At 42.8% G+C, this 26,487-nt stretch overlaps 1 protein-coding gene and 2 long non-coding RNA genes across 3 annotated transcripts in view; 1 reads left to right on the forward strand and 2 right to left on the reverse strand.

The window, feature by feature from the left end:
• LOC309522363 overlaps nucleotides 1–26,487 on the reverse strand; it is a 232,603-nt gene that overhangs the window by 174,518 nt on the left and 31,598 nt on the right. The gene's annotated exons all lie outside the window — the stretch shown is intronic.
• On the reverse strand, nucleotides 7,507–26,124 carry LOC309522354. Its single transcript, XR_014215065.1, has 2 exons — nucleotides 25,689–26,124; nucleotides 7,507–7,711 (listed from the first exon to the last, which is right to left on the reverse strand). It is a non-coding gene; the product is annotated as an uncharacterized lncRNA (long non-coding RNA).
• Nucleotides 12,370–13,305, forward strand: LOC309522291 (olfactory receptor 1E5-like; the record flags this gene model as incomplete). The annotated part of the gene is made up of 1 exon (XM_082205542.1): nucleotides 12,370–13,305. One exon carries the CDS (start codon nucleotides 12,370–12,372, stop codon nucleotides 13,303–13,305), a length of 936 nt encoding a protein of 311 aa, XP_082061668.1.

The raw sequence follows: 26,487 nt of genomic DNA on the forward strand, positions 1-26,487 counted from the left end.
GTGCTGGGTAGACAGCGATTGGGCGAATCTGGCGGACAGGAAGTCCGTGTCTGGTATGGTGGTGAAGTTCGGGGACTCTTTGGTTGGGTGGAAGTCCCGGAAGCAAAGTCTCATAGTGCTCTCCTCTACTGAAGCTGAGTTCAGTGTGCTGTCTGAGATTTGCAGGGAATTGGAGTTCTATGTGTGCTTGGTTCAAGAGATCTGTGGAGAGTATTGTTTGCCCGTCATGGTTTGGGAGGACAATCAACCCTTTCTGAAGTTGGCGGAGTCTGGGCAGTTTAAGGCCAGAACCAAACACCTAGACATCCAGTTTCAGAATGTGTGCCAGAATGTTCGGTCGGGATTAGTACAACTGAAATACTGTCCCACTGCTAAAAACTTGGCAGATGGTTTCACGAAACCGTTGACCTTCCAGCGTCATGGGGAGTTCTGTGAAGGTCTGTGTTTGGGGTAAGTGGTTATACTTACATTCCCCCAAATACAGGACAAGAGGGGGTGTGAGGTTTGGTGCTTATAGGGCTAACCTCTATGTGTCCAGCATCTGGGGAGGAGCTTCCTACATCCGGGAGCTGAGTTCTTTGTCTGTGAGTTACTTTCACTTCTCAACAGAGAAAAAAGAGAGACACACGCAATGTCTGCTGTCTCGGACGGTGTTTGTTATTTTATCTGTCTGTGTAAATAAAGCTGTTTAGATTAGAAAGAAACAGCGTATGGACTCTCTCTTAACTTACACATCAAGCATGCGCCGCCGCTCTGCTACTGGCTGGGAACTCTGGAGCAGTGGAAACGTACCGAACCCAGTCAGCTGTCCAACACTTCACATTATTCACTCACACTGGAAGTTTCCCCCCTCTCTATAGGGCATAGTTGGATTCAAACTAACCGTTTCCCTTGTTCTCTTTTTTTTAGCATGTGCCTGTGGCATATTGTTACACCCACGCTTTAGGGGGGGGGGGTTGGTTCACTGGGGACTTATTTTACTCTTTAGATATAAGTTGTGTATATGTGCTGTATGCAGTGTTTCTCAAACTTGGGTTTCCAGCTATTGTTGAACTACAACTCCCACCATCCCTAGCTTGCAGGACCAGTGGTCAGTGGTGATGGGAATTCTAGTTCAACAACAGTTTGAGACCCAAGTTTGAGAAACACTGATTTAATGATTCCTGCCCAAGACAGCACCCATTTAGAATCATAGAATCATACAATTGCTGAAATGTAGAGTTGGAAGGGACCCTGAGGGTCATCTAGTTCAACCCCTTGCAATGCAGGAATCTCAACTAAAGCATTCATGGCAGATGGCTATCTAACCTCTGCTTAAGAACCTCCAAAGAAGGAGAGGCCACCCACGTCCAAGGAAGTTCGTTCCATTGTCTTCAGAAAGTTTTTCCAGATGTTTAGCTCGAATCTCTTGTTACTTAAACCATTGGTTCAGATTTTACCCCCTGGAGTAGGATAAAACAAGCTTGCTCCATCATGTGATAGCCCTTTAGGTATCTGAAGATGACTATCATATCTCCTCTAGAGGGGGACTTTGTCAAAAGCCTTACTGAAATCAAGACTCTCTACATCCACAGCATTCCCCTGATCCACTTGTAACGCTATAAAATAAAATTAAAAATGAGATTTGTCTGGCATGACTTGTTTTTGAGAAAGCCATACTGGGTCTTTTTTAAAAAAAAAGATTTTTATTGATACAGCAAGACAAAAGAAAAAAACACAAATACCAAATTACACACACAAATAATCATACACATATTTTTCTTAGCAAACAATAAAACATGTATTGGTCCTAACACTAAAGACCCAACCTCCCGTCTATTCCATATTTCGATTTCATATTACTTATTGCCAATACACACTTTCATCATTATTAAACTTTTTCTTAATATATCTGATTTCTTATATCTACCTTGCAACTATTACTGAAGTTCCTCGAACTCTGCAACAGAATTTAAACTACTATATTTATTTTTCAGCTATTCTTTGAAAACCTCCCATTTTGAAACAAATTCCTGTTTTGATTTATTCTTTATTTTTTCTGATAGACCATCTAATTCGGCATATTCTGTCAGCTTTTGGATCCAATCTTGTATAGAGGGGATTTCATTACTCTTCCATTTTGCCACGATCAGAACTCTTGCTGCTGCCATTGCATATAAAAAGATCCCCTTCCTCCTTTGCGGAATATCCAAATCTATTATTCCCAGGAGGTAGGCCTCTGGTTTTTTTATTGAAAGAGATCTTTAGCATTTTTTGCAGTTCTGCATGGATACTCTCCCAGAATACCTGTATTTTCCTACATATCCACCACATATGGTAGAAAGTTCCTGAGTCTCCGCATCTCCAACAATTACTTGACACACTTTTATACATTTTTGAAAGTTTCCATGGTGTTAGGTACCATCGGTGCTGCATTTTTTGAAAGTTCTCTCTAATCGTGTAACACTTTGTGAATTTCCAATTGATCTTCCATAAGTTTTCCCATTGGGCCATGGTTATTGAATGGCCAAAATCCTGGGACTACCTCACCATTGCCACTGTTACCTCCTCCTCCTTGACTGTCAAGGAGGAGCCGATAAGTTTTGGAAAGAGTTTTTCTTTTAGAATTTACAAGATCAGATTTGAATCAGGAAATTTCTGTTGAGAACCCCTTTTGTTTGTCAGATTTAAATTTTTCAAATAACTGATGGTATTGGAACCAGTCTGAGATGTGTTCTCTTATTTCCTCGAAGTTTTTAAATTTTATTTGGTTATCTTCATTTTTTAGAAGTGTTTTATATGTTGGCCAGCTTTCCTAGGTATTTTTCCATTTTACTGCTATGGCTTCTATTGGAGAAGTCCACCACGGGACTTTAGGCTCCATCAGGTCTTTATATTTTTTCCATACAGCAAAGAGTGACTTTCTTATTATATGGTTGGTAATTTTTTTGTGAATTTTCGCTTTTCCATTTATCAGGTAGGCGTGCCATCCCCAATGGTTGTCAAAACCTTCCAGGTCCAGGAGGTCCAGATCCTGCAACGTGCACCAATCTTTTAGCCAGGTGAAACAGGCTGGCTCGTAGTAAAGTTTTAAGTCGGGTAGTGAAAAGCCTCCCCTCTCTTTTATGTCTATTAAGATCAGGTGTTTAATCTGAGGTTTCTTCCCTTCCCACAGGAATTTGGAAATTTCTCTTTGCCATATCTTGGACAACCCACTTCGCCCAGTATTGAAATCATTTGAAATAAAAAGATTAATTTTGGAAGCACATTCATCTTTATAACGGAAATCCTACCCAGAAATGTTAATTTTAATTTACTCCAGGTTTCAATGTTTTTTTCTAATTTCTAACCAAGTTTTGGTGTAATTATCCTGAAATAAGTTTATATTATTGGGGGTTGCTCAAATACCCAGGTATTTCACTTTTGAGGAGATTTTCAGGAGATTTTTCTAAGTTGTCCTTTTCTTTTGTGGCTACATTTTTAACAAGCATTTTTAACCAGAATATGTTCCACCTTATTCCTTTTTTATTTTTCATTTAAACCATTTACGTTCCAAGTAATAGATTTATAATCCATACTTTATTTCTTATGATAAGTCAACAGGTTAAAAAAATAAAATAAAATAAACACACATTAAAGGTCTCAATATACTTTTAATAAATTCCCGTCTTAGATCTGACTCCTAACTCTCAACTGTTTGTTCAATTTCCTCTGATTCTCCCAACAAATGTCTTTTTCCTCCGAGCTCTTTCCGGTACTTTCTCCAGAACTTGTCCACAGCTAATGCCGACAAGCACTTTCTACGTTTCCCTTTAAAGAAAAAGGAGATGCCTTCAGGGTACTCCCACCTATAGTCCACTGCCTTTGCCTTTAGTGCATCAGCCAGAGGTTTGTAAGCTTCTCTCTTTTTTATCAATCGATTTGGGATAATCTTGTGGACGATAATATCATTTCCTTCCGGCTGGAATTTCTTCTTGTTACTAGCTTGTAAAATTCTGTTTCTGAAATCCATAGAGTTAAAAGAGACTAAACAATCAGCCAGCCAGTTATTTGCTTTTGCTACATTAGATTTGACTTTGAATGCTTTTTCTATTTTTGTGCTACTTCTGCTTCTTCTAGGTCTAACCAGGCTGCTAGCTCTTTTGAGATTCCCCCCCCCCCAGTTATTTCCTCTGCGTCCACTGTTAATCCTCTGAATCTTAGGGTATTGTCCCTTCTCTGCATTTGCAACATTGCAACAGCATCCAGAGTTGAACCCTGCTGCGCTTTCAGAACTGCTGTTTCTTTCCTTATCTTATCGCATTCCCTTTTCAGCTCTCTGTTTTCATTTTGTAATTTTTTCTGAGCTTCCTCTAGAGTCTGTGTTTTACCTTTAAGGTCTAGCACTATTTTCGTCAGTTCTGAAATTTTTTGTACTAAATTGTTGACCTAAGTTGATAACTCAGCTGTTATTTTCACATTTTCATCTATTTTAACTCCCATTGAAATAAGTTTTTCTTCTGTTGCTTTTGCCTTTTCATTTACATTGTTTTTTAAAATCTTGGATATCTTTCTTCAAACTTAAAATTAATTCTCTCGTATCTAGCGGTTGATCCATGTCAATTACAGAAGTTCTCCTGATTTGTGAGACCACACAGAAACATGACCAGAAAAACAACAAAAATGAAACAGAGAAACAAAACAAACAAAGCAAAAAAAAAAAATACCCAAAAAGAAAATTACAAAAGAAAGAAACAAAGAAAAGATGGGAGGGTAAAAGAAAAATAAAGCAAGAGAAAGTAATAATAATAATGCTATTTATAATTTGTAAAGGAATAAAGGAGGAAGAAAATACGAAAAGTATATATAAATAATAGGAGAAGAGCTGGGGAGTATTTTCAATTAATAATGTACAATGCAATAATATTATGTACTATTAAGTTCTCTCTAGATGTTACTCTTCCAGAGGCAGCAGGAATGCTATTCCAGTAATGGGTTATAAGGTCTATAAAAGTTATGAAACCTTGTCTCTTTCAGCAGATTATGATGCAGCGCTTTGGGATCTTCACTAGTTGCTGATCTTAGTAATCACAGCATCCTTTTCTAAATGCTCACAGACTGATCAAGTACGATAATTATTTGTTCTAGGACCTTTTCTGGTATCACTGTCAAGCTGACTGGTCTTCCTCCCACCCCCCTTTGAAGATGGGGGCAAAAATTGCTCGCCTCCACACAGCAGGGACCTCACTTGTTCTCCAAGAATCCTCAAAGATTATAGACAGAGGTTCTGAGATTACATCCTCGAGCTCCTTCTAGGACCCTTGGTGCAGCTCATCATTCCCTGGAGATTTGAATTCATTTCAAGTAGCTGGCTGTTCCCTTACCTTTTCCTATTTTGTTCTTCAGCTCCCTCCTTGCTTTGCTGGGCACTGCTTTCATTTCTGTGTAATAAACCAATCTTCTTCTATTTCCTGGTGTGTAAATTCTTTGCTGGGCATAAGGGTAAAGGTATACACCCATTTTAAATGGATGCATGCAGTGACTTCACAGAAAAGATTCCAATCCTCTCAGAGTTGTACAATTAAAATATTTGTAATGCGTGAGCCAAGGGCAGTGCAAGACCTTTGGGCATGTGAAATGAACCACACAATGGTGTCCCCCTCTGGGGAAGAAGGAATGAGTGAAGATTTAGACCAGGAAGGAGAGGGAATAAATATATGTATTGGCCAATGTAGAAGCGGGGGGGGGCAGCAGATCTGGTCTCTTAAGGTGTGTGCCACAACTGCCAACAATTGTGGCAGCGGAGGCGGCAGTGGCCAATTCATTCATTGGAGGCCAGATCTGCTGCCCCGTGGATCCTACTGCCTGAGGCAATCGCCTCACCTTGCTTCATGGATGGGCCAGCCCTAGTGTGAACATCTTGCACCTGGAGTGTGTGTGGCAAGTTTTGAATATCAGAGCATCACACATTAAATGCTTCCCGATACAAGGCTGCCTTCAGATGTCTATGGAATCAACTACTCTATTCCAAACTTAAAAATGGAAAGCATAATGCTGGTGGTCAGCAAAAGAGGTGAGCGCTCCAGTTGGAGAACAACCTTTACCTTCGGGTTGAATTTGCTTCAGGTTGAGCGCCTTCGGGTTGCGCTCTGCGGCAACCCGTAAGTAGCGGAGCATGTTACTTCTGGGTATTGCCGCTCGCGCATGCTCAGACGCTCAAAGTGACGTCACGCGCATGCGCGGAAGCGGCAAAACGCGACCCGCGCATGCACAGATGCACCATCACATCTTATGTTCTATTCAGGATGCAAACGGGGCCCTGGAACGGATCCTGTTCGCATCCCGAGGTACCACTGTATATATAGCTAGATATTATGGGGAAAGTTTCGTTCATCGCTACTATGAGTTGAATAAAGAGCATGAAATTCACACTCAACTCTGAGTATATTTCATACTTGTTCCCAGTTGTGGAGCAAACCAGAATCCTCCAACATCCATACTCAAAGGGAAAAACTTTTCTAACACTTATTAATGAGGACGAGCTAATTTGTTAAGCTGAATGATGGTTTGGGTCTCTGAATGATGATTCTCCAGAGTTTATGCTATTGCATTCTATTAATTCTGGAGGGGGAATCTGGTTGAGTCTTCCTTGGACCCTGGAGATCACCACCCTTAAGCAGAGATGAACAAAAGCTTCCCTTGCATCAGAAAACACAGAGTAATCTCCTCAGCAGATGAAGGAGGCCAGTTTCGTCCTATGCAGAACAAGTCCACTTCCTTTGTTCTTTACATTGACAGCAGCAAGAGAGCAAACAGGAAGTGCCTTTACTTAAGTAAGTGTGAATATTCTTATGTTTTTGGGGTGGGAGCAAGACTCCTCTAAAATGTCTGGATTCAGCGAAGGGGTAGAATGTAAGGAAGCTCCTAAATTCCCGGGCCTAATGGGGGCTTGAGTTAAAAGTGTTTTTTCCATGTCCAGGAAACACCCATTAAGAAGGCCATTTTCTGTCTGGGCTGGACAGAAAATGGGGAAAGCCCTCGCTGAGGTAAGAGATGATTAGCAGAGACAAAAGGACAGAGTTTCAGGAGGGTGGAGCAGAACTGCAGTGGGCAAGGAGGTAAGCAAACAGGAAAGAATTGTCCCTTTTTGAAGCTGGAGCGTGGGGGGCAAAGCATGAAGCAGGCAGTCTGTTTCAAGCTGCAGCAGAGGTCAGACATGATATTTGGAGTCTCTTGGAATCTGAGGCTGCAGCAATGGAAGAAAAAGGACCCTCTTGGGATGTGAATGCTCTGATCTCTCTCCATCTAGACACAGGTTGCATAGATATGTAAATAAACCCTGTATCTTAAAGAGATCATGGACTCCACTTGGCCTCATTGTTCCAAAAGTAAACACAGACCCTGTTAAACATGCCTGGTGTTTTAAGCAAAAATAGCCCTTTTCCCTTATGGGGTATCCAAGAGCCCATATAGAGTCCTTACGTAGGTTCCCTATTGGTAGGAGAGAATAACAGAAGCCAACCAGAGAATATTGAGAAGCAAAGCAGCTAGTAAGCCTGATCTTTATTGATCGGTTGCAACAGGGTCCTTACTCACCACACAAAGGAGGGAGGAGGAACCCAGAACAATGGCATGCAAGGCCTTATATGGACTTTTGAAATTGCCACCCTGTAGATCAAGACCACCCCCAGAAACATCATACATACATCACAGAAGGGGTGTAACCTAAGACCACCCCTCAGATACATCACACCTACATGACAGAAAAGGCGGTCTAAAACAAAAATGTGAATGTTGTTTTTCTCCTGTCTGGCAGGTTACTTGATTGGATACCTGCTTACTAGATTGGATTGCCTGGGGAGCCTGGCCAGTCTTTTGTAGTGATAAATACTTAGTTCCTGGGCCATGTCACAGGCTCACACCCTATTCAAACACAGACATACCCTTAAGACAGGATTTGTGAAGGAAAAGACAATGGGGAGGCTTTCCATTTTCCTTTGACCTTGCAGAGAAAACATTTGGTCAGTTTGGGAATCAAAATGGTTTCAGGTTGGTCTTCCTGTGCTGATCTATGTACATGCTTGGTTGGTACACTTATGAACATTACCATATATCTAAGACCTCAAAATTCCTATCACACTGGTACCTCTGGAATCTCTCACTGCTCATAGATTGGTGAAACAATGTGTTACCCACTTAAAAGCTTCTAACATCCAAGAAACCTATTGAGGATTTTTTAATGGTTACTAATCAGTATCTGCTGAATTCACTCAGTACAATTAAAGCACATGCCTATCCCCAAAGACTTCTGGGAACTGTATTTTACCACTCACAGAGAAACAATTCGCAACACCCTTAACAAAGTATGGTTCTCAGAATTATGGGGGGGGGGAGAGACTTACTATGTTTTTCAGGTGTGCTTTAAATGCTCCCCCCCTTCTTCGTGAATACCAAGCCTGTTTTTTCTACAAGGGTTTTTCTTTCATGTTTATCTAAATTTTTATCCAATACTTTGGTTTTGCTCTTATTTAATTTAAAACCAGCCAGCTGCCCATACTCCTGAATCATCTCCAGTGCTTTCAATGCACTGGTCTCTGGATCCCGTAAGGTTATAACCAAATCATCAGCAAAGGCTTTTAATTTATATTTCTTGGATCCTACTAAAATGCCCTTTACTTTCTCTTCTTTCCTCAACGTATTCAGCAATACCTCCAGGACCAAAATAAATAATAGAGAGGAAAGTGGGCACCCTTGCCTGGTTCCTTTCTCAATTTTAATTTCCTCCAATACCACATTATTAACAATAATTTTAGCTTTTTGTTCAGAATAGATCACCTTAATACTATTAAAAAAAATTTGGCCAACCTCTATACTTTCCAGATTTTTTCCCATGAAAAACCAAGAAATATTGTCAAAGGCTTTCTCTGTATCAATAAGCATTAATAATGCTTTGCAATCTCTTTTAGCCTCTAATCTTTCCAAAATGTCCACTATATTTCTGATGTTATCTTTCATATGTCTTCCAGGCAGGAAGCCTGCCTAGTCTTTATGTATATATTCTGTTAAAACCTTTTTCAGGCTATTTGCCAGAATATTTGCAAATATTTTATAATCTACATTTAGTAGTGAGATTGGTTTGTAATTCTTTACATCTGATCTATCTTGGTCAGGTTTCGGTATCAGAGTTATATATGCTTGTCTCCAGGTTTCAGGTGCCCCCTTCCCTCTCAATATCTTATTACAAACCTCTGCTAATGGTTGAATTACCTAGTTTTTAAAAGTTTTATAATATTTAGCAGATAATCCATCTGGTCCTTGGGCTTTGCCCAATTGCATCTGGTTTATTGCTATTTCAACCTCTTGTCTTGTAATCATATCATTGAGTAGTGATCTTTTGTCTCCGGGAATTTTTTGCAATTCATTTATCCTAAGAAACTGCTCAATTTTATCTTTATCTTCTTTATACAGCTGTTTGAAATATTTCTGAAAACATTTTCTAATATCCCCAGGGTTTTCCACAGATTTTCCCTCCGATACAATATTTGTAATCGTATTTTGTTTCTGTCTCTTTTTTAATTGCCAAGCTAACAATTCCCCACATTTATTTGCAGATTCAAAATTTCTCTGTTTCATTAATTTTATTTTCCATTCTATTTCTTGATTTATAATTTGAGAAAATTGAGTCTGCAAAGCTTTGATGTCTTTTTGTATCTGTTGACTTTTAGGCTTTGATCTTAAATTCTTTTCTTTCTCTTTTATTTGAGATAGAATTTTTTCCTTTTTTCCCTTTTGTATCTTTTTCTTTCTGGCATTCTGTTGTATGAGGAAACCTCTCATAACGGCTTTACTAGCATCCCCAATGACTCTTGTTTCTACCTCTGTATTTATGTTTAGTTCAAAATAATCTTTTAGAGTCTTTTGGGCCTTTCCCACCACCTGTTCATTCCTCAACAACCCATCATTCATTCTCCATCTGAAGGAACCCTACAGATACACTTTGATTTTCAATAACACTGCATTATGGTCAGAGCATGTCCTAGGGCATATTTGAATTTCTGATACCCTTGAAGCTAAATCTCTGGTAATCCATAAGTAATTGATTCTCGAAATTTGAGGAATTTGAGGAAAAATCTCTGGTAATCCATAAGTAATTGATTCTCGAAATTTGACGAATTTGAGGAAAAAGTGTAATCTTTCTCTGTAGGATTTCGTAGTCTCCATATATCTGACAGATCATATTTGTCCCCATATCAAAAAACAATTTTGGAAGTCTGCCTGCAATTTGTACTTTTTGCTCTTGTGATTTATCCATAAGTGTAGAGACTACTCCATTCAAATCCCCCATTAGTATTATTTTATAATCCAGATATTCATTGAGCTTTAAGTCCAAGTCTCAATCTCAAATGGGTCTCCCTCTCCTTCATTTGAAGAAACGCAATTGAATTTTGCGTTTCCTGCTGAATTGTTTCTAAATCCCGGACCCTTACAGTTTCCAATTGTGCAAATCTTGCCTCATGTAGTTACATCTGATTTCACTGCTTTCAGTTCCTGCTTGAGTTCCACAAAATCATTCCTCAAATATTGAATAGTCTTTTGATTCCCTCTTACTTCTGTTTTAATTTCCTGAAGAAGTTGCATTACAGAGTCTTCAAATGTTGGTGTTCTAGAGCAGTGTTTCCCAACCTTGGGGCTCTAGCTGTTTTTGGACTACAACTCCCATAATCCCTAGCTAGCAGGGCCAGTGGTCAAGGGTGATGGGAATTGTAGTCCAAAAACAGCTGGAGACTCAAGGCTGGGAAACACTGTTCTAGAGTCTCTTCTTGGCTTAATTTTTGCTTTCTCTGGTCTCTCTGGCTTCTCTGTCTTGTCTCCTTTGGCTCCCCCATCCATACTCCCCCCCCCCAGGTCAACTACAGTCACGAGGGGGAAATAGTGAAGAAACAAGCTAGGTTCCCACATTTCAAAAATCCCCACTCCAAAATAAGAGTCTTTCACCCCCACAGTCTTTTAATCTGTGCCAATCTTTTTTTTACCCCTCTAACTGAGTCCCCAAAAAATTATTTCCAGCCTTTAACTTAGTAACCAGAGGGTAGAGATACAGTTCCAAATATTTTAGAGTTCTGGCAGCTGTAATTACTTTGTATTCCCCAAAGCGGAAAACGAAAGTTGAAAGTAGCCGATTCCTTTGTTACGTCACAATGGAGTCTAGCCTTCCCTCACCCAGGAGGTCTGCTTCCACAAAGAAGATATAACAGTTCAAACAATTCACAAATTATTCTGCAGGGAAATTACTTTTAGTCTTTTTTTGCCCCCTTCCCTCTGCTAGAAAGGGGTAATGTAATACACTTGGAGGTTTTCTAAGAAAAATTAAATTAAAGTTGCGGATTTTGGTAACGTTAGCTGCTTTCACTTTTGCTTCAGCAGAAGGGATCGACCTCCATTTTAAAATCCCTTTCCTTCCCAATTTGTAATTCCAATTTAAGTCACTTTACTCATCAATTTAAGAAGATTTAGATCCAATTTTCTTTGGAGGAATTGGCCACTCACGATCGCTAGACTCAGAGCTTTGCACTTTGAAGGAAGCGAATTGATTCCCAAGTGCCACCGTCTCCAATCCCGCTCGCACTCAGTGCTCTTTTTAGAGCTTACCGGGGAGTGGGGGAGTCATTTCCAGCACCCGCAGGAACTCCGGGTCCTCAGAACGCTCGATCTGAGGGTTTTTTGGGGTACTGATGCACTCTGGTGGTTCTCCCCTATCTTCAAAACGCCGGTGCCCTTTCCGCGAAAGAGCTCCTGTCCGCCATAATCGGTCGAGCCAACCGGAAGTCCAGATGTGCTTTAAATGTTGGTGTGGATGTGACATTTAGCCCTTTAGCAGCTTTCTGTATCACCACCTCAGTTTCCTGTGCATCAACAAAGCTATTAACCCCACTAACAGCTGTTTCCCTTTCGTCTGTAATATTGTCTCCCTCCTCCTCAGGATTTAGTTTAAAGCTCTCCTGATGAGTAAACACAATCTTGCTGACCACTGTGAGGTATAACATATCTCTTGCCAGAAGTCCACCCTCAAGGAAGCAGAAACCATGGTGCAAGAAGCCAAATCATTCCTGACAACAACACCTGAGCAGCCACTGATTTACCCCCAGTATCTTCCCCTCTCTTCCTGGGTCACAACCTTCAACAGGAAGCAGTGATGAAAAAAACCACCTGTACCCTATGGCCCTTCAGCTTCTAATCCAGAGTCTTAAAGTCCCTTGGTATGTTTGTGACTGGCAGTATCTCAAAAACAGACATGGAGAATATGATATGAGGAGAGGAAAGAGGGATTGCCGCATAGTTCAGTTTGGGCAGCTAGCAAGCAGAGGGTGGAGAATTTACTAGCCTAAACATTTCTTCTTCTTCTTTAGCCTAATGAGTCCTGGGAATGCAACAGACTTCTCTGAATTATTCCTCCGTGGCTTCCCAATCCAGCCAGAGTTCCAAGGGCTCCTCTTCCTGCTATTCCTCTCCATGTACCTGCTGGCCTTTCTGGGGAACGCAACAATCATCTTCTTGATCCGTTCTGATTTACGGCTCCTCCAGGCTCCTATGTATTTCTTCCTCAGCCACCTTGCCTTTGCTGACTTGGTCTTCATCTCCACCACCATCCCTAAAGTGCTAGAAAACTTGTTGTCTCAGAAAAGGACCATCTCCTATCATGGCTGCCTGGTCCAGATGTTCTTTTTTATGTGTTTTGGCAACTCAGACAGCTTCCTGTTGGCTTCCATGGCCTACGACCGTTACGTGGCCATCTGCTTCCCCCTGCGTTATTCTGCCCTGATGAACCGTAAGCGTTGCCACTTCCTCGCAGCAGTGTCCTGGGTTATCCCTATTGCCCACTCTCTGCTTTACACCATTTTGATGTCCCACATGTCTTTCTGTGACTCTAGAGAGATCCCACATTTCTTCTGCGATCTTCCTTCTGTGTTGGAGATCACTTGCTCAGACCGCAGTATCATAGAAATGCTGATTCCAACTGAAGGGGTGGTGGAGATCCTGGGGCCGTTTGTGCTGGTCATTATCTCCTATATGGGCATCTTCTACACCATCCTGAAGATTCCATCCAATTCTGGAAAGAAAAAGGCTTTCTCCACATGTGGGTCCCACATTGCTGTGGTTGTCTTGTTTTATGGCTCTGTGACCTGGGTTTATTACAAGCCACGTTCCAACAGCACAGATCCCAAGAAAACTGTGGCCGCTGTCATGTTTACCATGGTGACCCCTATGCTGAATCCCTTCATCTACAGTCTCAGGAACAGTGAAATGAAAGCAGCCATGAAGAGGATCATTGGGCCCCATTTTCATTAGTGTCTTTTCTGTCACACCTTATAGTAGCTGGAGTGGGAGCCAACATCACTTGGATAGCAGAGCACACAGATGGTGTGTGCGCTTTCGGGTCTGTTTTAAACTTGGGCCCAAATGTTGGGTATCTGTAATGGAGAAACGGACTGCAATCTGTCTTTCAGGTATTTGGGGCCAGCATCTGCTAGGATTAGCTGAACTACCATAAGCAGAAATCTTAATCCTAATACTTACAGTAAAGATCAGCATCATAATCTTATATTTGCCTTATATTAACTATCACTCCCCTGTAAGTAGTAACCAGACTTCAAATAGATAATTAAATCTTCCAAGAGTAGATATATGATGCAGGAATAGTATAGGCAACCAAATGGTCTTTGCATTATTCACTCACACAGGAAGTTTTCCCCTTCTCTACAGGGTATAGCTAGATTCAAAATAAACATCTCCCTTGTTCTCTCTTTTTTTAGCATGTGACTGTGGCATATTGTTACACCAACGCTTTAGGGGGGGGGGTTGGTTAACTGGGGACTTATTTTACCCTTTAGATATAAGTTGTGTATATGTGCTGTATGCAGTGTTTCTCAAACTTGCGTTTCCAGCTATTGTTGAACTACAACTCCCACAATCCTTAGCTTGCAGGACCAGTGGTCAGTGGTGATGGGAATTCTAGTTCAACAACAACTGGAGACCCAAGTTTCAGAAACACTGACTTAATGATTGCTGCCCATATATGTGTAATCTTCCTGCTCAAGACAGCACCTATTTAGAATCATAGAATCATAGAATTGCTGAAATATAGAGTTGGAAGTGACCCTGAGGGTCATCCAGTTCAACCCCTTGCAATGCAGGAATCTCAACTAAAGCATTCATGGCAGATGACTATCTAACCTCTGCTTAAGAACCTCCAAAGAAGGAGAGGCCACCCACGTCCAAGGAAGTTCGTTCCACTGTCTTCAGAAAGTTTTTTCAGATGTTTAGCTGGAATCTCTTGTAACTTGAAGCCATTGGTTCAGATTGTACCCCCTGGAGTAGGATAAAACAAGCTTGCTCCATCTTCCATGCCTCACCTTGCTTCATGGGTGGGCCAGCCCTAGTGTGAACATCTTGCCAGCTAGAGTGTGTGTAGCAAGTTTTGAATATCAGAACATCACACATTAAATGCTTCCCGATACAAGACCCCCTTCAGATGTCTATGGAAGCAACTACTCTATTCCAAACTTAAAAATGGAAAGTGTAATGCTGGTGGTCAACAGAAGAGGTTTAAAGACTGTCTCAAGGCAAATCTTTAAAAATGTAGTATATACACTGAAAACTGGGAAACACTGGCCTGTGAGTGTTCCAGTTGGAGAACAGCCTTTACCAAAGATGTCATGGGCTTTGAAGACCCTCAAACTGAGCTTCCTGTTTCCAGCGGTGGGAAATGGCTGACTCCCGTACGATCGGATCCCAGCCTTTCGCGAATTCTTCACAGCACTTTAGCAGAAATGCTCAGAGTTCCAGGTTCTTCAGTGCAATATTATTTATTGTGAGCTTTATATACAAATATCTACAGAAGCAGTTCATACAGTCAGACAGAGTACCTGGCTGCACCTTAAAGCTAGCATGAGCCAGACGCCTGTGCAGGACATGAATACACATATCGTGGGTTGGGACATTTTGCACATTCGCAACCTTAGACTCACACCACAGTACATACATATTAGTTCTAAGGTTAGCATTTGCCAACACTGCCCCATTTTGCTTTATCTGGCACTGATCTCCCAGGAAGTTTACTTCAAAGCCTGCTTTTGCCAAGTCAGGAATATGCAGGAGATTGTTTTGCATACTAGGCACACACAACACATTCCTGAATGTGTGTCCCAGCTGTGGGAACACAATCTCACCCTCACAGACCACATTAGCTTTCTGGCCTGTAGCAAGACTTACATGCTTTTTGTCTGAAGCCCTAGCATCAGTCAGCAATGCTTTTCTTTTACAACAAGTTTGAGAAGCTCCGCTGTCCAGAACCCACAGCTCTTCATTTTCTTGGACATCTGCAGACACCCAAGTGGTAGACTCTCTCTGCTGCCTCCTGTGCTTCTGCTGGTTTTGCTGTTTTCTTGGACAGCTCCGAAGCAGATGACCACTGGACTTGCAGCAAAACCACCTTTTTACTTTGTTGACCACCGGCTGGTCTGCAGCAACTCCTCCTGGCTGTTTCTCCAGCTCCCAACACCTCTGCAATTCCCGGCTGTTGCTCCCTCTGGGATGCTCCGACAGCTGGGCTGAGGTCGTCTTTCTCTCTGCACGCCTGTCCTCCTCTGCATACAACCGTCCGGTAACATATTCCAGAGTCAGTTTATCAGTCTATACCGACTCGAGGGAATTGACTAGCATATCATAGCTGTCGTCAAGGGAACTCAGGACTATAAAGACTTGTCCTCTTCCCCCACAGGCCTCCCTCTTAAGGCTAGCTTCTGGAAACAGCCTGTTAGGAACTTTAGGTGGTTTACCAGGGAGTCCCCCGGTTTCTTCCGACACCGGTACATTCTCCTGGTCAGTGTTATCAGCGAGCCAGCTGTCTCTTGCACATGGACAGCCTTGAGCGCATTCCATGCCTCACTTGCCGTCACCTTATCTGCTACGTAGACCAGCTGGCTGTCGTCCACTCCAAGGATGACCGTAGCCAAGGCTTTCTCATCCTCCTCAGGGGGCTGCGGTGGATCTTCCACCACTTTCCACAGGCCGGATATCAAGCCTTATCAGAGGAACTGGCCATTCTCCAGGCACCCGGCTTGATCTCCTGGTTGACCTCCCTGTCTGCATTCCTGGCAGGACACAGGCTAGGTCACTATCGGCTATCCTCCTCAAGCGTGAGAAGAACACACCACTCTTCCCTGCTCCCTGCCTCCCCCCAGGGAGGGGAAAGAGATAGACAGAAATGTATTTACATGCCTTTATTTCTGTCTTTGCAGCATTACAGAGAAACGCGTCTGCTCTCTTCAGACTCCAACAGCAGAGAGAAAAACTCCACCCCTGTACTTCCAGTACAGGTCAAATGACACTCTGTGTCGAGAATCCAGCTCGACATCAGTAAGAAAATCAGTCTCACACCAAGATGACTTGAAGAAGAAGCTTTGGCTACAGCCGTAACGTTTATTGTGTGCAGTAAAATATAGATCATCCTCCCTCCTCCAGCACTGCGCTTGCTCTGCCTGGTACTCAAAGGTACCAAATCAAAGGAATGTAACCTTGCTTTTGCCCACAGACAAAGAGAGTGTTATGCTACGTGAGCCAATCATTAGTCTAGCATGAGGTGGTCACGTGCTCATCATGCTCTTAGCAATATCTCGTGCTGTAAAATCACTCTGCAATAATAAGAACTCTGCTCATGCTCTTATGTACAAGCAATCATTTTCCCACATGCCCTCTTTTCTTGTTTATATTATAAGAGGAAATCTTAATCAGAATCATATATCTCATTACCTAAGCGTTTATATTTTGCAATATAAATTCCCCTTGTAACCCCTGTGGTGGGCCGTGGTCGATACCACCATGCAGTACATTGGGAAATCAAAGAAGGCAAGCATTGAATACAACAGCACACTATAATAAAACCAACAATACATGCAATTACAATCAATAACATTTTTCTTAACCATAATCGATTAGGCAACCAAGAAAACAACCAATCCCATGGATCAAAACCTTCAGGTGGATTCAAAGGATTATGGGTTATCATTTGTTCCATATAATCAATAATAGCAGAGATATTGGTTGATTGATCAGTTATATACATACAACAATGAAAATGAATTAAGGCACAAATTCCACCTTTAGAGGCAAAGATTACATTTAAAGCATAAAAAGTGTATAAAACAACTTCTCTTATTTCTGACTTTTGTTTGTTTGTTAATCATCTTTAAAGCCAAGATAGTAGAATTAAACAAGGCTTCAATCCAGTTTGCCAGTCTATGCAGGTCACGGTAATTCATCCCTACACCTAAAGAGGGAAAAGGGGATCTAGAGATGGCTGTTCCTGTATAATGAAAAATAGGTGATTATACTTCCCTTCTGTTACGCAAACAAAGCTCTGGGAGCTTATCTATTTTGTATCACAGGGGTATCACTATTTCTAGAGTGCAGGTTCCAGAAAAGGCAAAGGGGATTTTTTTGTAGGCTTTTGTGCCACAGAGTAAAACCATAAATCAGATTGAAGCAAATATGCAGATTTACTGCTCTTTCTCATCCAGTCGAACCAAACATAAAAATCTCTACACGCAGCTTGTTGTTCATAAGTCATGTAGGTTGTGACATTATTAACTAAAACTTTTGGCCTATCACTCATAGTGGTAACATTAAGAAAACAAGAAGATCCATTAACATACTCATATGTCCAATTACAATATGGATAATGACCTAAATTTTTTTTGCTATCATGATTAAAACGAAAACAATAAGGCACTATTTCTGCAAGCAACAAAACACAGGTAATAAACTTATACGATTGTCCTTCATATTATTGCTAATCTTAAATGAAGCATTTACTGGAATGCTAGAATATCGCCACCAAAAAAAGGCTGAAAGCTTTGAGAAGCTTTTTAAAATCATTTTTCTCAGCAGCTAAAAGGCAATAGCCAAGCATATTCCGCTTGCTGTAACTAAAAAGACTGCAACAAGGTCGAGAACAGGGCACATTGTCTTCGCAGGCCATATAAAGAACCATATTGCAACTTGCTTTCTGTCCGGGAACCATGCCAAAGCACAAAAATGAAACAACTGAAACACACTAAAGTCCCCTCACCCCTCCCTTGCCAAGAGTCCACAATAGTTCGAAGACAGCCCTCTGTACATGCTCAGGGGAACACATCATAAGGCAGGACTCCTGAGGGAGGAGAAAAAAAAATATCTGGGGGGTAAAATCAAAGTGATGCCAATAAGGATGAGAATGGTAAATTAGTCCAATGGCTGTTTCCGAGCAATCTGTGTGATATTTCATGGCTCGATTATTGGCATGTAAAAACCACAATCCAGAAGAAGTCACACAACCATTTCTGCAGATACAGGAGCCCATTTGCTGTAAATAAGTCTCATGTATTGCTCCTTGTGCTGCTGAGTCAAAAGTCCAAGCCCAATGAAGCGTGGTGACACAGATGGGATGGTTGCTATTAGGAGGCAAAACCCAAGCGATGCCAGTCCAGCAAGGACATCTTTCAAAGCCAGGCTCACTTCCCAAACAAGAGGCAGCAAAACTGTAATGATGTTTGGTGGTTGAAGTGGCTTCCCAGGGAAAAGGGGGGCCAATGTAGTAGGGGTGAAGATGGCCTTTCAGCGTGCCAGGAAACACTGGAACAGCTGTGGAAGAGCCTCTTCCATTGCAGAGGTGATTGTGATCTTGTCCGCTGGATTCTTATGTCCTTTAAGGGCAGAAAATAGTGGAGACAGAGTGGAGGTGGGCAGGTCCAAATAACTCTTTATCCAATTCAGCTGTCCAAGAATGTGTTGTAAATCCACCAATCTAAGATAACCAGGAAACTGTAGTTGAGGCGTAACTGGAATGGGTGCAGATGCTGTCAGCTTGTGTCCCAGGTACGTAATGGGTAAAGTCCGCTGGAGTTTTTCCTTAGCCATTGTCAATCCAACAGGTTTTATCCTTTGCAGGATTTTGGGACACGGAGGAGGACCAGGCCGTGGCTAGCAGGCCGTGGGTAGCAGTGCCCACTGACTGGCAGGCTTTAAGCATATCAGCAATGGCTATATTTGATGTTGCCATTAGAAGGCGCAGCGCTTGCTTACGGTCCTCATTTGCAAGCTGGCGTACAGTCAGTTCTTGTGCTGCCAGGTCCTGAACTTGCCGCTTGAAGGTATTGTACAAGCGATCAACAAATTGTCCATAGGGCTCTGCAGGGCCCTGTCTGATGCTTCCCAATTGGCCATTGCGCTCAGTCTTGTCATCAGGGACAGAGGCCAGAGCCTCTTGGGCTGAGGCTGTGGTGGCTGCCCAATACATAGGATCAAGGGCCAACTGTTGGGCAATAGGAAGAAAAGTGCCTCCTCCCGTCAGCCCATCGAGGACATCGGTTTTGGTCAGCATGACGGGGGCTGGGAGTGCAGGAGCAATCACAGGAAAGAGATTTGGAGTATCAGAGTCAAAAGGCAGCAACGGAGCTGCAGTACAAAGAATCTCTTCTTGGAGAGGAGTGTAAATGGGGTGTGTGGAATGCGAAGAATGCAGAGGAGGGACGACAGGAGCCTTTGGTGGGGCATATACAGCAGAAGGCGGCAATGCTGGATATATCAAGGGAAAGTCGGCAGGCAAAGAAACAGATGCTGCAGCCAAAAGGAGATTGGCTGGAGTCAAACTGGACATTGCTGTGTAAACTTCAGACCAGGCATGCAAAACTCTGACATCAATCTGAGGATGGTTTTGGAAAAATTGTCCTATCCTTTCCCAGTCTTTTAAACTATAATTCCCATGCTGAGGAAACCAGGGACAGTGAATATCCAATGCTTCTATAAGAGACACGATATCAGCATCTGAGACAATGAGGCTGTTGCTGGCCAAGAGAAATTTAAGGTCTTCAAAAAACTTTTTCTGTGGTGGAGAGAGAGACTGCCCCATAATGGCAAAAGAAAGGGGGGGAGCAACTCACCGGGATCCACTAGGTGGATGAACGACGTCTGGAACCCTTGCAGGGCGGGCGAGAGCTGAACTTGCAAAACAGCGTGAGGTCCGAGATAAATCACACGGGGCACCAATTGTCGAGAATCCAGCTCGACATCAGTAAGAAAATCAGTCTCACACCAAGATGACTTGAAGAAGAAGCTTTGGCTACAGCCGTAACGTTTATTGTGTGCAGTAAAATATAGATCATCCTCCCTCCTCCAGCACTGCGCTTGCTCTGCCTGGTACTCAAAGGTACCAAATCAAAGGAATGTAACCTTGCTTTTGCCCACAGACAAAGAGAGTGTTATGCTACGTGAGCCAATCATTAGTCTAGCATGAGGTGGTCACGTGCTCATCATGCTCTTAGCAATATCTCGTGCTGTAAAATCACTCTGCAATAATAAGAACTCTGCTCATGCTCTTATGTACAAGCAATCATTTTCCCACAACTCTGAGCTAACATCCGGTGCTCAGCACAGTGAATAGACTGCCCCTTTGTTCTCACAGTACAGTCCCAAACATTCCCACAATGTTTTGCTTTCCAGCCAGCTGCAGCTCGCTGCTGCATTGCTCCTTTTCCGTAACACAGCTGGCTGTCGTCCACTCCAAGGATGATCATAGCCAAGGCTTTCTCATCCTCCTCAGGCGGCTGTGATTGATCTCCCACCACTTTCCACAGGCCCTCACGCTTCAGGAAGTGTTGCATGCAGACCGACCAGATACTGTAGTTTGTGACCATCAGCTTCTCCAGCAACATGCCAGCTCTGGACTGCTCCATACCTGCAGCTCGCCTCCAGCACCCACGGCTGGATAACTGCCACCTGTACTCTTGCGCAGCGGAAGTGTGCTGGATCCATAACCCTGTCACGAATTCTTCACGGCGCTTTAGCAGAAATGCTCAGAGTTCCAGGTTCTTCAGTGCAGTGTTATTTATTGTGAGCTTTATATACAAATATCTACAGAAGCAGTTCATACAGTCAGACAGAGTACCTGGCTGCACCTTAAGGCAAATATCAAAGACTCTTTCTCTCTGACCACACTCCTCTACCCCACCACCTTACTGCTGGACAGGTTTCCCTTTTAAACTGATGACAGCCAATCAACTGTCAGCACATTACTGCTGAGTCATTCTGACCCAGCACCTCCATAGAAAGTATTGCAGGATAATTTCATCAGCCCGTTGCATCAGCTCTCAATCTCAAGCCTGCAGACTTACTATCTCACACAGCATTCTGTGGATCCCAACAAGCCGTGCTGGTAATTCAGGGCTGATATGGGGGTAATTAGCCCTGGCAGATTCCCCAAGGTGGGGGAGGACTGTCTTGTAGACCCGCAGATTGTCCGAGACTGCCGACTTACATCAAGGTGCAAGCAGCAGGACACTGGGTCGCAGAACACAATACGGCTGGCACTCTCCGATGTCATTCTCATAGCCGGGAATATCTGTTTGCAAAAATGAATAGATTTGGACAACAAACAGACATGGTCTGGACTGAAGAAGCCTAAGGAAAAACCTGCAGAATTGTACAGTCCCTGGGGTTTAAGCTCAGACTTCAAAGAGATTCTCATCATGGCGTTTGAATTACGGAGGTGTTTGGTATGGTTCCCCCCCCCCCTTCTTAACATCTACAATTGGTTTTCTATGCCAAGCCTCATTAAGAACTTTTTTTTTAAGAGTACAGATGGACTTCTATTTATAATTAGGTATTTAATTGTGCAGCTTTACTTGACAAAGATGGAAGAGGAGGCAAGATGATGCTTGTTAATATGACGCAGCATGGAAAAATGTGATTCTCTCCCTTTCTTCGTGGGAAGCAGGAGCTATTTGCTGGCTGACTTTGCAATGATTTGAGATAACAACTTGGGACAATATACAGTGCAGCTGTGTGCAAAGGTTTTTCATTATGAGCGAGAGAGAAGGCTAAATGGATGTCTAGCAGCCCCCCCTCTACAGCCCGGAGAGACGAGTGTGCGGTCTCCAGAGGCTGATTGATCGCCAAATGACTGATATTTGTGGAATACAGTTTACTTACAATGCAATATTGCTCACAGTTTTGCCCAACAATTTAACGTGGAAGGTACTGATGTAGCACCCTGCTTGTGGTTAACGCTTAGCTGGAATGAAATATTCAACGCAGCAATAGAGAAATTAAAATAATAATTTATTTGTCAGACAAATAAATGAGAGACACAGTGGTATATGGATACCAAAGCCCTGCCCACTCCAGCCCTGATGGCCAGCACTTATATTTCCTCAGCCCAGCCCCCTTGCTCCTCCTTTGGCTGCCTCTGTCCAATCAGCCTGGTTGAAATTCCTATTGGCTGTTTGCTAGAACCAATCATAAAAGGTACACCCATTTCCTATTACCTTTTATGGGAGACAAAGAGCTATATTTCCTTCTACCCATAAATGGCAGACAAGTAGCCATATATCTTACATTTGCTTCGACAAGGCACCTTAATTACCAGATCATCTTTGCCCTATTGCCCTATTGCCCTATTGCCCTATTGCCCTATTGCCCTATTCACACCAAAACAGATGGCTAAAACAGATGGCTCATGGTAACAGAGATCTTGGGTTCACCTTCCCACACACCATCAATGAAATAAGAATGTAACATAAGAATCTAACATTTATTACTTTCTAAATCCTTTGCATACTTACATTTAAGCCAATATATTTCATACATTAACATATATAGCTTTTTAGAAGAAAAGGAACTTAGTAAAAAGGAAACAGCTTCAGAGAGAAGCCTCTTCAGTTTACAACCCCCCTTTCCCCCGCCAGCTGCTGTTCCTATTAGCTCTTGCCCTTTAACCTTATGAAAATATGTCTCAAGTCTAATGGGAGGCACCTAGTATTATTTTCTGTTAAACAATAAATCTCACTATTTACCAACTCTTAATTGTGTTTTTGCAGCTTGATTGTATTCTGTACTATGTATGGTCAGTATGACCTTTTGCTCCCAGCCTGTAATTTCCTTTTACAACTTTGAGAAACGTGTCTCCTGCAACTGCTATAAATCAGAGGGGCCTCTGAGCAGGAAGACAAACAACTGCCAAAGCACCCAGCCAGCTGCTTTATGCCTGGCATGAAACACACAAGCATCTGCAAATAAATCTTTTAAGCTCATTTTAAAATACAAGCCTTGATCAGATGCCTCACTGATTCATTAAAGCTCAAAAGGGAGGTTTGGACAAGAGCCTGGATTGGAAGGATTAATGACTGGGAGTTGCTGCGGCATTGAACTTCAGATAACAGACTTGGATAACATCCCGGATTGGAATGGAGTCAGAGGAAGCTGCGCTGGTAAAAAGGCAGTTGGAAAAATATATACATACAAATAAAGCTGTATTTGATGGATGAAAGGATATATGATGTTTGACATGATTGAGAATTGTGGAACCAGGGACGGAGAATATAAGGTGTTAAAATCGGGATGTGGAAAATATGGAAATAATGAGGAGAGGCAGGACTGAGATGTGGAGATATGCTTCAGAAGTCAAGACTATGGGGAGCTCCCATATGGGGATGGTTCTCACATTTCCAAGTCAGACTGCACTGTTAGAAAGACATCTCAGGGTAGATCCAGAATCTGTGGTTTTGGATGTCCGAAAAATTGCAAGGACATTATTGCCCCTGTGAAATGAAACCAAGGTGACTGGGAAAATACTTAGTGCTCAAAAACCCCTCAAAAATATGGAGCGGACAGAAGCCTAAGCATCCAATTACACTTGGGGTAAGAGCAGTGGCGTGCGGTGATTTTTTCGTAGGGGCACCAGCTTGCCAGGGCAATGGGGGGGGTGTTGATGTTGTGTCCGTGAGTATTGCGCCTCCTTCCCAAAGCTGGGCAGAAGCTTCCCGGGCTTTGGGAATGAAGCACCAGGCTTCTAACAGGATGCTGGAGCTCTGCTGCCTCCTTACTACAGCTAGGTGGGCTTTGGGAAGGTGGCGAGAGGGCTCTAGGACCCTTCAGAGCACCGCAATCAGGCTCCTGGATGAAGTGAATCAGCAACCTTATTGGCTTGCAGGAGCAGCCGATCAGGCTTCTGGAGGAGGTGACTCCGCAACCTGATTGGCCTACAAGAGCAGCCAGGAATTAGCCAATCACACGGGGCCCATTGTGTAAATAACGTACAGTCATACCTCGGGTTGAATTTGCTTCAGGTTGAGCACCTCCGGGTTGCGTTCCGCGGCAGCCCGGAAGTAACAGCGCATTACTTTCGGGTTTCACCGCTCGCGTATGCGCAAACGCTCAAAATGACGTCATGCGCATGCGTGGAAGCGGCAAAACACGACCCATGCATGCGCAGACGCGCCATCACGTCTTACGTTCTAATCAAGATGCAAATGGGGCTCCGGAACGGATCCTGTTCGCATCCCGAGGTACCACTGAGGTACCTAGCCATTTTGGGAAAAGTTTCATTCATTGCTACTATGAGCTGAATAAAGCACAGGAAATTCACACTCGACTCCGAGTATATTTCAAGCTTGTTCCCAGTTGTGGAGCAAACCAGAATCCTCCAACATCCATACTCAAAGGGAAAAACTTTTCTAACACTTATTAATGAGGACGAGCTAATTTGTTAAGCTGAATGATGGGTTGGGTCTCTGAATGATGATTCTCCAGAGTTTATGCTATTGCATTCTATTAATTCTGGAGGGGGAACCTGGTTGAGTCTTCGTTGGACCCTGGAGATCACCACCCTTAAGCAGAGATGAACAAAAGCTTCCCTTGCATCAGAAAACACAGAGCTAATCTCCTCAGCAGATGAAGGAGGCCAGTTTCGTCCAGTGCAGAGCAAGTCCACTTCCTTTGTTCTTCACATTGACAGGAGCAAGAGAGCAAACAGGAAGTGCCTTTACTTAAGTAAGTGTGAATATTATTATGTTTTTGGGGTGGGAGCAAGACTCCTCTAAAATGTCTGGATTCAGTGAAGGGGTAGAATGTAAGGAAGCTCCTAAATTCCTGGGCCTAATGGGGGCTTGAGTTTAAAGTGGCTTTTCCATGTCCAGGAAACACCCATTAAGAAGGCCATTTTCTGTCTGGGCTGGACAGAAAATGGGGAAAGCCCTTGCTGAGGTAAGAGATGATTAGCAGAGACAAAAGGACAGAGTTTCAGGAGGGTGGAGCAGAACTGCAGTGGGCAAGGAGGTAAGCAAACAGGAAAGAATTGTCCCTTTTTGAAGCTGGAGCGTGGGGGGCAAAGCATGAAGCAGCCAGTCTGTTTCAAGCTGCAGCAGAGGTCAGACATGATATTTGGAGTCTCTTGGAATCTGAGGCTGCAGCAATGGAAGAAACAGGACCCTCTTGGGATGTGAATGCTCTGATCTCTCTCCATCTAGACACAGGTTGCATAGATATGTAAAGAAACCCTGTATCATAAAGAGATCACGGACTCCACTTGGCCTCATTGTTCCAAAAGTAAACACAGACCCTGTTAAACATGCCTGGTGTTGTAAACAAAAATTGCCCTTTTCCCTTATGGGGTATCCAAGAGCCCATATAGAGTCCTTATGTAGGTTCCCTATTGGTAGGAGAAAATAACAGAGGCCAGCCAGAGAATATTGAGAAGCAAAGCAGCTAGTAAGCCTGATCTTTATTGATCTGTTGCAACAGGGTCCTTACTCACCACACAAAGGAGGGAGGAGGAACCCAGAACAATGGCACGCAAGGCCTTATATGGACTTTTGAAATTGCCACCCTGTACATCAAGACCAACCCCAGAAACATCATACATACATCACAGAAGTGGTGTAACCTAAGACCACCCCTCAGATACATCATACCTACATCACAGAAAAGGCGGTCTAAAACAGAAATGTGAATGTTGTTTTTCTCCTGTCTGGCAGGTTACTTGATTGGATACCTGCTTACTAGATTGGATTGCCTGGGGAGCCTGGCCAGTCTTTTGTAATGATAAATACTTAGTTCCTGGGCCATGTCACAGGTTCACACCCTATTCAAACGCAGACATACCCTTAAGACAGGATTTGTGAAGGAAAAGACAATGGGGAGGCTTTCCATTTTCCTTTGACCTTGCAGAGAAAACATTTGGTCAGTTTGGGAATCAAAATGGTTTCAGGTTGGTCTTCCTGTGCTGATCTATGTACATGCTTGGTTGGTACACTTATGAACATTACCATATATCTAAGACCTCAAAATTCCTATCACACTGGTACCTCTGGAATCTCTCACTGCTCATAGATTGGTGAAACAATGTGTTACCCACTTAAAAGCTTCTAACATCCAAGAAACCTATTGAGGATTTTTTGTAATGGTTACTAATCAGTATCTGCTGAATTCACTCAGTACAATTAAAGCACATGCCTATCCCCAAAGACTTCTGGGATCTGTATTTTACTACTCACAGAGAAGCAATTCGCAACACCCTTAACAAAGTATGGTTCTCAGAATTATTGGGGGGGGGAGAGAGACTTACTATGTTTTTCAGGTGTGCTTTAAGTGCTTGGTGTGGATGTGACCTTTAGCCTACAGTGATGCAAAAACCACCTGTACCCTAAGGCTCTTCAGCTT

This window comes from Podarcis vaucheri (genome assembly GCF_965113315.1).
Source record: "Podarcis vaucheri genome assembly, chromosome: 17".
Taxonomy (NCBI): domain Eukaryota; kingdom Metazoa; phylum Chordata; class Lepidosauria; order Squamata; family Lacertidae; genus Podarcis; species Podarcis vaucheri.